The 11,668-nt window shown below is 39.9% G+C and overlaps 1 protein-coding gene across 1 annotated transcript; it reads left to right on the top strand.

Moving 5' to 3' along the window:
* Positions 1-3,701: 3,701 nt before the first annotated feature.
* Positions 3,702-9,839, top strand: LOC139631103 (lumican). Its single transcript, XM_071495070.1, has 5 exons — positions 3,702-3,866; positions 5,645-5,976; positions 6,161-6,485; positions 7,032-7,349; positions 8,635-9,839. Exons 2-5 carry the CDS (start codon positions 5,671-5,673, stop codon positions 8,784-8,786), a joined length of 1,101 nt encoding a protein of 366 aa, XP_071351171.1. The 5' UTR covers positions 3,702-3,866; positions 5,645-5,670; the 3' UTR covers positions 8,787-9,839.
* Positions 9,840-11,668: the final 1,829 nt, after the last annotated feature.

Raw genomic sequence — 11,668 nt, 5'->3', positions numbered from 1 at the left:
ACTCCAACTTGTGAGAAGCATTTATCGGCTGTGCTGTGATTACTGATGAAATAGAGCCCTCTAGTGTCATTATTAGGAAATGTTGCAGACAAATAAAGGGAGTGGATAGTGAATGAAATGTCAAGAGGAAGAGCATTAGAGGAAAAGGAAACAGACTGAAGGTAATTTGTTTTAATTTCAAAGAGTTACATGTTAAACAAATGTCATGTATGTATGTAACAATGAAAGACAAATTTCAGCCAAATATATCAGGCAACAACTGACAAAACAAAAAACAACATCACTTCAAGGTCCACATAGTGGCTGCTCAGGAAAACAAAAGTTAAACGCACACACACACACACACAGAGTAAGAGAGAGAGAGAGAGAACATAGAACCGAGAACAGACAAAAGGGCTGAAAGTGAAAATTTATATATATTTATATACACAAACATTTACATGTAAACTGGACAAACTCTATTTGTCGATGAAGATCATATAATATGACTGAAAGCTTTAGAATAGCTCCAAAATGGACCTTGAGGTGCACAGTCTTGTGAATCTTTTGTTTCCAAGGCTACACTTTGAATCTTATCAGGCAACGAATGGAACAAAAGTTATATTGCATGTGAACTGTTGCAATACAGATGCAATATTTCCACTGTATCACACTTGATGATCACGTTTGGAGACTGAAAGCACTATCAGACCGATGTAACATTGACAAATGGCTCATGCACTCTCTAAAAATATCTTCAGACACAAAGGCAAGACCCCAAAACCAACTTTCAAGATTTACATGTGATGCAGAGCTGTAGTGTAACTGAAACATTATCCGTAGTAACGAGAAAGTTTTTAAAGAGTTCTCAGCCTGAGAAGCTGCTTGACGAGCTGTTGTACCTGCCAACTCGCAAACAGGAAACAACCCCATAGCATATGTTGCCCTCAGGTGGTTTCCTGTCTGGGAGTGAAGAAGAAATTAAATATAATCATAGGTAACGTCAGCAGATTGATTAATCTTTGCGCTGTGATGTAATAGACCAGAACTTCATGTTACAGTAATGTTGTTTTAATATGTGGTGTCATATCTGCTGGAGGTGACGCTGTGTTCTGTTGTTGATTATATAATCAAGACTTATAAAAACTATTGTCAGTGACGTTTTTTCCATGCACATCATCAGTGTTCATAATTATTTATATTATTTAATTTGTTTGTTTTTTTGCCATGCTATAGATTTGGAGATAACAAACCTTTGAAACAGAGTTATGTTCTACAGGTGAAAGTTACTCTGTTGTTTTTGCAGTTATTATGGGGTAGCTAGATGGTGTGGTGAGGAAGGGGATTTTTGTTACATTGCGAGATCTGAAACCAAGCCACAATGTTTCATGCAATGACTTAAAGAACTGAGATTTGTCTTTATTTATTTATCCTTAGATACTGAACTGGAACATCGTATGTGTGGATATAGATTTGTATTATGTGGATTCTTTTCAATATAAGTCCTAACATGTTTTCTTTTTTTATTTTGATCCTGTATTTCTATAATTTGTCATTGCTGGTGTGAAGATGTGGATGTGTTTTGCATATTGCAGGCCTTCCTTGTATTGGCCTTTCTAGAGATTTGACTTTCCTTCAGATCGATTGCTCTTACTGATTTGAAACAGCTGTACTCACTAATATAAATTTATGTCAGGTGGCTGTCAGTCTTTAGAAGAGGAAATTTATGACTGTGCAATTTTCCCATTCTTTCTGTGATGCCTGCCTGTGAGCCAGCAATAAGACCAGCTCCAGGTTGTTGACTGTATCACTGGCCACAGACCATCCTGTGGTCATCTGAGGAGCTGGCCCCACTCAAAAACATTGTTGTTGTGTTACAGCGCTCCCTAAAGTTTCAATTTTTATTATCTAATTATTGGGAAAATATTCATTCAGCATAAGTATTCATTGTAGGTAGCAATGACTTAATGTGTGAATGGGGTGAATATCTATGTGTACAGCATGCAGTGTTTCAGTGAATTCAGTGGATCAGAGCCAACAGTGGATGGAAGGAGGCCTTTTCCAGCTCCCTCTCCTGTTTATGAGCAAAGCAGACAGTGCAGAACAGAGGGTGCGGGATGGTGAGGAGCTGCCAAACTGCTGCTGTTGACACACCAGCTCTTGTTCATGTTTCTCACAACCCTCACTCAACCAGTTAGAAATTAGCTGCAGAAACATGTCTCTGTTCAACAAGAAATCTAACTGATGAGGAAAAGCAGGAGTGGGAAACGGTAACACAGATTGAGAGAGATACTATTTTCCTTCTTTTCTAGAACAAATCTCTAGGGATGACAGTGTTATTGTAGTTGGTCAACGACTATTAGATGGATTACCATGAAATTTTGTACAGAATTTTGTACAGGATGAGGTTTATTGAGTTTGGTGATCTCATGACTTTTATCATACTTCTAGTGTCAACATGAGGTTTTTTTAGTGAAAGAGCTAGGCCATCGGTTGGATTCATCGTGTAACTAGTCGATCAAATCTATGACTGATCCATTTAAATATCTCAACATCTACCAGATGGACTGGGGCAAAAATTTTATACAGACATACATGGTTATTAGACGGTGAATCGTAGTGATTGTGGTGATCCCCTGACTTTGTCCTCGGGCACCACCTGAGGTTTGTTTTTATGAGTGAATATCTCAATTTAGAATGAGGTAGATTCATTCTTGTCAGGATGAATGGTAATTGCTTCATCTAGAATGGTAAACATAATATTTGCAGCATGTTGGCACAAATGTTATTTATTTATTTATAGAATTTTTTTCTTTTGACACAAGAGCTGTGAACGATCGCAGCTGGAAAGTTTTCAGAAACAACTTGTAGTGGGTGTAACTGGCACAGGTACCTGAACTACCCACGCATAATCCTTAATAGTTCCCTCTTCATTTACTGTATGCATAATTAACACTAAACTGCTGCAGAGGCCTATACCACACACACAAGAAGATTGGAAGTGGCATTTACAGTAAAGCAGATGTTCTTTTCATGGTTCATGGTTAAAAGAAAATGCTCCCTTCTTGGCTGAACACCATGTATGTTTTTCCTAGAGGGCGCTCTTTTCGTTCTCTGGTCAGGAAATATTGTCCCCTCTTTTCCCTCTTGTTTTCCACCTTGCCTCATTTCTCAGAGTGCTCCCCTCAATCTGGGGGGAGAGGAATCTGGAATAGTTTTCCTCTGGTCTGCTCAGATGCTTGCAAGAAGTTCCTTCCTTCAATAACGCGCACACACACATACACAGATGGACACAGATGCACACACAAAGGCACACACGCATACACATAGAATGGTCTCTTTGGCTCCCCAGGTACTTTGTAGCTTGAATGTCTCCAGGCAGGACACGTACTGTAGACCCAATTACACAGACACACACACACACACAAGATGATATACTTGAATACTGATCAAAATGTTCTCATATTAGCTGAAACCACCTAAATCCAAACTGATCCATTTTCCTCATTTGATTTCTCTCCACTTCTTTCCCGTCCTCAGCAGTCCTTGTTAGTAGTCGTGTGTATTTTTTGCGTACATGTTTCCACCAAATGTTGTGGGTTCAGCTGTTACCGAGGGCTGAGAGAAGGGAAAAGGAAGAAGGGAATGAGGGAAGCTTATGAAAGAGGTGTGGGGTCTGGGATGTGGTTTGAAGAAGGGGAATGTATCAGACAGTGGGTAAACATTGCTTCTAGTCTGAAAACACACACACACAACACACACACACACACACACACACACACACACACATACAGACACATTGACACACATACAGCTCCTGAGGGTACGGACAGTTACACTGGAAATTTAAGACAACCTCTCTCTTCTGTGCAGCTTGTGATCAACAGGTAAGTGTCTGTCTGCTGTTTGTTTCTTCTCAGCCTCCGTTTCCTCTCTTTGCAAGGCAGGCAAAACTGGAAATGTTCAAAACTGTAATGTGTGCCTGTTCGATTACAGTTGGTTTGAGTCATGATTGCATAACACAGCTAATCTCTTGGCAACCTTTTGAGCATGTGCTGTGCTGTAAGACTGGACATGTAAGTGAGAGAGGCAAAATGCAACATCACAAACATGCTGATCAATTCAAATGTCCTGATAATTCAAATCTTTCCTACCAACTGAGTCTCGGTGTGTGTTTGTGTGTGTGCTTTTGTGCGTACCTACTTTGTAGGTATTACTGTAACCATCTACAGTTGTGCTTGGAGGGAAAAATGTATTCTTCCTTTTCATACTCAGAGGTTTCATTGTGGCAACTACATGAAGCTCATTACACTGAAAGTACTTGGTCATATGGAGGAAACTGGCTGCTGCATTTATTTTGGGCAGCAACAATGTTGACATGCTGACGAGTAATATATGAGACTTGGTATTACCTGCTAACAGCCTGTCTTAACAATGCAGTAAGGGTTATTAATGCTATTGATATCAACAGTAGTCTATAAAGAAATGACCCTCCTGTCTCACCCTGTATGTCGGCTATTCTACTTACTACTGATTACAGCCAACCCTCTTTAATCTGCTTCAATGTTGCTATGATTACCCAACATTTTCATTGATTCTCGGTAATTATACCACTACAACTTGTCATTGTACTGATTTACTTGACTGTTATGTCTTTGCACATTCTTCACATTGCATAATTACTATATAATTGATGGCCTACTTTACCATTATTTCTTGGTAATTTCTTCATATTATTACATAATTACTATATAATTAACAGCCTGTAAAATAATGTTACCCAAAAATCTTTTCAGATGGGGGTTCTTGGACTAATTTGTGTTACTTTAGGGGTCCTTGATGTGAAATTGTTGGAGAACCAGTGGTCTACAGGCATGCTAGCAGCAGTGTGGGGCTGCACTGGCATGTTAGCATGTCACCATTTGCTAATTAGTATTAAACACAAATTACAGCTGAAACTGATGGAAATGTCATTAGTCTTGCAAGTCTTTGGTCACAAACCAAAGTAACAAACAAATTGAAACTTTGATCTGATGGTGGTGCTTGATAAAAACATGAGGGACCACCAAAGTTATTATAATTCATCCTGAGGTGGATATGTATCAGTACTGACTTTCTTGGCAATCATCTAATGGATTTCAAGACATTTTATTGGATAAGTGAAAACTTTTACCAGCTAAAACTGAAGTCAGATGATCACCAAAGTCATTACAATTAATCCTCAGGGACATATGAATGTCTGTACAAAATCTCTCGGCAATATATAAACTAGTTGTAGAGATATTTCAGTTTGGTGGTTAACTGACTGACTATCAGACAGACTGGTATTGCCATCCCTAGACCCATGCCACTTGCATTGTTAAAAATTAAGGGGTCAACACTCACGCTGCAGAGATCGTTTAGGGCAAGCTCCAAAAACCCTGCATCCTACACTTCCCATAATACAGCTTGTGCCTCCAGGCTTTCTGTTAAATATGTGTTAGCCCATTCTTAAGCCAAGATATCAGATATATGATGTCTTCAAAGAAGTTTTCCTGGACTTGACAAAGCTCCTCCTTAGCCACAGTAGACATTATACAACTTCACAGGCTTAAAGTAGTAAATTGACGTTGACATGTTAAATCTGCTCCCATTTAACACCTTTATCTTCATGTTTAATTTTCAGAATTGCATATCTCACCAGTGTTTTCTATGGCTCCCCTGCGCTGTGTCATCTTGGTGCTCCTGAGTGTTTTCCGCTCTTCTTCAGCCACTTTTGTAGCTGACATGGACTACGGAGGTGTTCCTCTGTGGATTAACCGCCTGCTGGGTGAGCCCAGTGTGCTGAGCCTGCAGGGACGGATGGACCCAGCATGGATCCGAGCCAACAACCCGCAGGCATGCCCTCAACAATGTGACTGCCCCATCCAGTGGACCACAGCGCTTTACTGTGACCACAGAGGGTTGGCAGACATCCCTGACAGCCTGCCGGAAAAAACCCAATACCTGTTTCTACAGGTAAGAAAACCACTGACTCAGGCACTGAGTGTGTTTTATATTAACAGTGGTCTGCCACTAACCCACAGAGGTTTCTAATTTCCTGTTCACAGTAGTTGAACTCCACTGCACTACACTGTGTTTTATTTCATGTGGAAGTCTGAAAAGACAAAATCCATCAAGCAATGTTTTCTATTATCCCCAGGGCAACAACATCTCGTCCCTCTCCTCCTCTGTCCTGGCCAACATTACTGGGCTGCGCTGGCTCATCCTGGACCACAACCAACTGCACAGTGACAAGCTGGACCAGGCTGCCCTGCAGAAGCAAACCCAGCTGTGCTACTTTTTTGCCAACCACAACCACCTGAGTTCAGTGCCCAGTGTGCTACCAGCAGGACTCCAGCAGCTGCGACTGGCCTACAACCAAATCAGCAGCATCAGTCCCAGAGCTTTCCAGAACCTGCACAATTTGACACTGCTGCTGCTGCAGGGAAATAAACTGCAAACCATCACAGAGGGTGACCTCAAAGGTAGTGTAATTTCCTCTCTTTATACATGCATCATACATCCTTGGGATGGGAAGTGAGAAAGTATGGCGCAGCTTTGTCCTGCTGTCTTGTACCTGCTCACATCATGCAAAAAACACAGTATGAAGAAAGGATTTCCATTACTTGGAACAGTGGCACTTTTACATTTTAGTCCTTTTCTTACTGTCTACAACTGTCTATTTTAGATAGCTAGTAGGGTGATAGAAGTTAAGGATTCTAATTTAGCAGTGATTTGATTTCACATCTGTCAACAAATATGTAAAGCATCATAAAATCTTGCATTCTTTCTACAATTCAATTTGATGCTTCCAAAGTGTTCTTCAAATGAAACTTAAGCCAATAAAAATGACATTTAAACACCCGTTTTGTTGCACTGATTAGGCCTACATCTCACACCCTGATGTTTGGTCCTGTTACTGAACAGAATGACTATAAACTAAATATTTACACTCATTGTATCTGTCACACACATTTGTCCGCATTTATTTTTGCATGTTTGTGTTTTTGTCTTCTCCTGTTGTCTTGCAGGCCTGGTCAGTCTGAATCTTTTGGATCTCGGTGGGAATTTGTTTTCATCTGTCCCCAGGCATTTACCTCCGTCCATCCAGCAGCTCTATCTGTCCAATAACTCCCTCTCTGGGCTGGATAAAGACAGTTTTGAGGGGTTCTTCAACCTTAAGTACCTCCGTCTAAGTCACTGTGGTTTGCAGAGCAGCAGCATCCACCCACAGGTGTTCAACTTCTCCAGCTTGGTGGAACTGGACCTTTCTTATAACAAACTTACTACCATTCCCACAGTCCCCACCACCCTGCAGTACCTCTATCTGGAGGCCAATGAAATACAAGGTGAGGTGCATACCTACACAAAGAAAATGTGCAAGCGTTCACACACAGATGCAGTCACCTTTCACACTGTGAATGTAGAGGTGTCACTGACTTCACGTCTGGGAAACGCTTACTTCCCACACATGTATGCACTTTGATACATTTTTCAAGTGCACTATTGGTAAGTTACGTGGATGACCACCTGAAGAGCTGCTGAGAAAAGAAATGTGGAAAATGTCACAAGAACGCTAAAGAAACTGTGAAGAAACCGGCAGAAACCCAGCCTCCTTGAACACAGCTGGCCCTCTTCACTGCATCCAGACAAAGGAGGGGCTGGAGTTGAGCGGCTAGCAGGCGAGGCGAGTCAGAGATGGAAGAAGAGCGAGAAGGGGAGGGGCTCAGAGGGAGACATGGAAAGAAAAGAAGTGAAAAGAGGGTGGAGGAGAGAAGAGAGGAGGGAATATTGGGGTGGCTGGATGAAGGGAAAGTAGGCTAGTAAAGAAGTAAGGAGAGTGGTATGAAAACATCTGTAATGGATTCAGTGGTAAGAGTGCCAGATGAGCCAGAAGCACATGCTGTTCCCCTCTTCAGTCTCCCCTCTCCGCTCTCTCTGTCTGCTCCCCATCACTCTGGCCTTTTTTTGACAGATAGGATTTATATCACAATGCAGTAGTCTTGTAGCCAGGAGCCACATTTTGACTCACATGACCATCCAGCAGCAATGACCTGGAGTGCAGTTTTGGCTCACAGGCTCTGGCAATGTGAAAATCAGTTCTTGTTTGTCAGTGTATTATGCAGTAGACAGCAGGGCTGTGTACCAGCGAGACAGTCAGACGGCAAAACACTTCCACAATAACACACACCTCATCGTCTAGCTAGCAGCCTTACACCTACCGCAGTTCCTGTCAGCCAAAGCCTGCAGTCTGAGCTGAGAGACTCTCTACTACTGAAAATGAAGTGAGAAAGCAGAGGAGGGTGTTGTGGTTTCTTCTGCCTTGCCTTCACCACAGCACCTGCAAGAAATCTAATGGTAAATGCAGGCTCTATTAGAAGCAGAGGCACGTTTGCAGACTGCACAGATAAGAAAAGTAATTGAAGGGCTTCATCTTAAAGAACTTAGACATGGTGAACACATGGTACATGATGTGAAATCAAAGCTCTCTAGACTGCTTCAATATCTACAATGTTTTGACAAGACAGCAATGAGGAGATAGCTGTCACTCAGGTGAATAATGGGTCTCTAATAATAAAATGTAATCTGTGTGTGTTTTAAAGAGCCTGTCTGTTTTCTGTCTGTTCACCACAGGGTTCAACGTGACCAGTTTTTGCAGAGAAGTGGGACCTCTGTCCTACTCCAGGATGAAGATCCTACGATTGGACGGAAACAAGATGTCCTACCAACAGCTGCCATCTGACTGGGGCTTCTGCCTTCGAGTGCTTGAACGTATTCTCATCTGACTCCACCCAAAATTAGGATTACCGTAGGTGACTGGCCAAAAAAAAAAAAAAAACATGATGCAATTTAAGATTTTTGTTTTGTTAGCCAACTCATCATTTGTGAACTCAAAGACATGGGCCTTTAAACTAGAACCAAAGGAGACTCATTATGTATTCAATATGTAAATACACAGCCATTGGCTGAAGGGAAAACCGACCTTCAAAAGATGCCAAAGCTTGAACTCCTAAACTAAACCAGTTTTAATTTATCGTAATGCCAAAAGTTTTGATCAAAACATTTCTCATACCACCAGTGCATTCCCATGGGCTCTCTCTCTCATTCCAACTTTTCCACGTTCAGCCTCAGCAGGGTTGTACATCTGTGTGTTATTACTGAATAGGAACTGTGACAAACCCTCTCATTTCTGACTGTACAGAATAATCTGCTCTGGTTAAAGTGAGCTGTCTTTGGGCAAAAGGAAATATGTATGAATGGCAAAATTCAGTAGTTTTCACTTTAGAGAATCTGACTCACTCAGCTGGGCAGTGTTTAACAGCCACATGAGTCCACTATTGAAGCCGATGGTGGAATATGAAAATCTTTTGACACAGCTATTGAAAATCTTTAAATCTCTCTCTCAGAACAACTTTTTTTGAATAGTTGCCTTGATTTATTAAGCTATTTTCCATGTTTTTTAAATTTGATATTCTATACTTTATAATAAAGGAAGGAAATATTGATATAGTATGCAAAATATGCATAGTGAATGCTGCACAATGAATTAGTAATGTAACTATGAAGTCTGCCATGGAAGATTTAAAATGCCTAAATAAAATTATTATATTTCAAACAAAGAGACTCAGTGAAATAAAATGCACATTGTTATATCTATTTCTTTTTTATTTATGCATTTACTGTGTCATGATGAAATGAAAAATGTATTCCTTTTGATTTCCCTTTATGTCTTTAATAACTGAATGAAGTGTTATCATTGTGACATGAAAAACAATCCACTACCCACAGCTTTTAAATTTTCCATCAAATAAATGGTAAATATAGAAAGAGACTAGCTATGTTGTGTACAGTTATGTACAGTTTAATATTAAAATCAGTTCAGTATAGAAAGTGAAAGAGCAAATCCAGGGCAAAAGAGATCTATGTAGCAGCAGCAGTGGTAGTGGAGACTTCAGTTCTGTTCTGTTTTTGATCCTCTGACATTTGCCTTTTAATGATGCATTAAAGGATTGTACCTTGGTTTATTTACATCTGTGTATAACATTTCTGCACTCGGTTTTTCAAGCCTGTGTTGTGTCTTAATGTGACCTCAATTTATTATGTTGGACTGAGGAGAACAGGATGTAGCTCTTACAATGAATAGACATGCAACTCTCAGTGACAAAAAAAAAATATAGATAAAGATTGCTGATGGAGTTAAAATTAGTAGCTTTGCTAGCAGATATGCATTCATCATTTCCTTCCCAGCGCCTGCAAACAGAATAATTAATAAGTAATTTTGACACTCACACTAGTGCAGACCTGTGTAGGAGTTTCATTTGAAAATTTTTAAAGATTAACAAATGCCAACTGCAGCAAGACAGAGTAACTGAATGAATATTATTATTATGATTCCCATATCTCATAATTATGGCTTTCACATCTCATCATTTACTCAGCGTCTAATTACAACTGACTTAGCATCTCATAATTATGAAAAAAGCCTCTCAGAAGTGTATTTATATATGCTGGAGCAGCCTTGGGTGGATCAGGGTCAGCTTTTCTCTATAAAAGCAGTGAATCATGAAATGCCTATACACTGCTGACTGACTAATAATAATATTATTCACATTTCCTCTCAATGCCACAAACCAAGAAGGGCGAACTAGTAAAATAAGGTAGAGTCACTGTGTTCCCGTTTGCTGAAATGGTGAAGAGTAATCTTTCTCATAATGACAGTACTTCCTAATAATAATGAGGTGACGATCTAAGTGTGATACCATTTTCCTGTCATTACAAGATAAAGATCACATTCGTCTGAGATGGTTTCTTCGTAATCATAAAATGCAGAGTCAGAATTATGAGATATGTCATTACAAAAAAATGAGCAGGAATGTTCAGTTTTCTACTAAATGTAGAGCAAGTCCACATACCATCATTTGTTAGTATCAAACAAAATGTGAAAAAGTGTATAAAACTATATGACTAGGTGACTAGGATGGTTTTGATTAATTTAAGATGGTTACACTTACTTTGTGGCTGATAGAAAACAATTTTTAATGCTACAATTCCTTTTTAGGCTTCCTGGTTGTTACCAGTGCCTTCCAGATGTTTTGGGTTGTGCACCATTAAAACAAACCTACATTTACTTGTGACCATTCACAATAGTTTTAATATTTTGTATAGTAATAGATGAATCACTCTGATGATTTTTAGAGGGCTGACAAGGTAAAACTATGCAATATTTCACAAGAAAATAGAAATGTTCATTATAACATCATTTTTGCTTTTGTAATGTGCTTTCGACATATTCCTGTCCTGTTAATCCTCCTGTGACCCCTTTAGGGCCCTAATCTCCAGGACTGGAACCACAACATCCTTTTTTTGTGATTGTTTTGTTCAACCTATAAATCTGGGGGTTTTGAAAGTTTGACTTTTCCTCAGGATAATAACACTCAAATACACAATACTTGGGTTCATGTACTCAACTATTTACCAATAACTACCCGAAGTACTTACTGTTTCTGTTTGTGTGTGTTTGTGTGTTTGTGTGTGTGTGTGTGTGTGTGTGTTCCATGTACCATGACTAAAGCCATTGCCATATTTTCCAGGTGACACCATGTCTTACAAAGGCTCTGAGTGTTTGATGGTCTGATCAGAGTCTCGCTATGTCTGGACCCACTTTTAC

Source organism: Trachinotus anak, unplaced genomic scaffold, assembly GCF_046630095.1.
Source record: "Trachinotus anak isolate AG129_WGS33_773 ecotype Australia unplaced genomic scaffold, CSIRO_AGI_Tana_v1 ptg000013l, whole genome shotgun sequence".
In the NCBI taxonomy this organism is placed as follows: Eukaryota; Metazoa; Chordata; class Actinopteri; order Carangiformes; family Carangidae; genus Trachinotus; species Trachinotus anak.
This window is presented reverse-complemented; position numbering and strand designations above follow the sequence as displayed.

Coding starts and splice junctions, on each gene's coding strand:
- LOC139631103 (XM_071495070.1), top strand. CDS start 5,671: ATGGCTCCCCTGCGCTGTGTCATCTTGGTGCTCCTGAGTGTTTTCCGC. Junction 5,977..6,160: donor CCCAATACCTGTTTCTACAG/GTAAGAAAACCA, acceptor TATTATCCCCAG/GGCAACAACATCTCGTCCCT. Junction 7,350..8,634: donor GGAGGCCAATGAAATACAAG/GTGAGGTGCATA, acceptor TGTTCACCACAG/GGTTCAACGTGACCAGTTTT.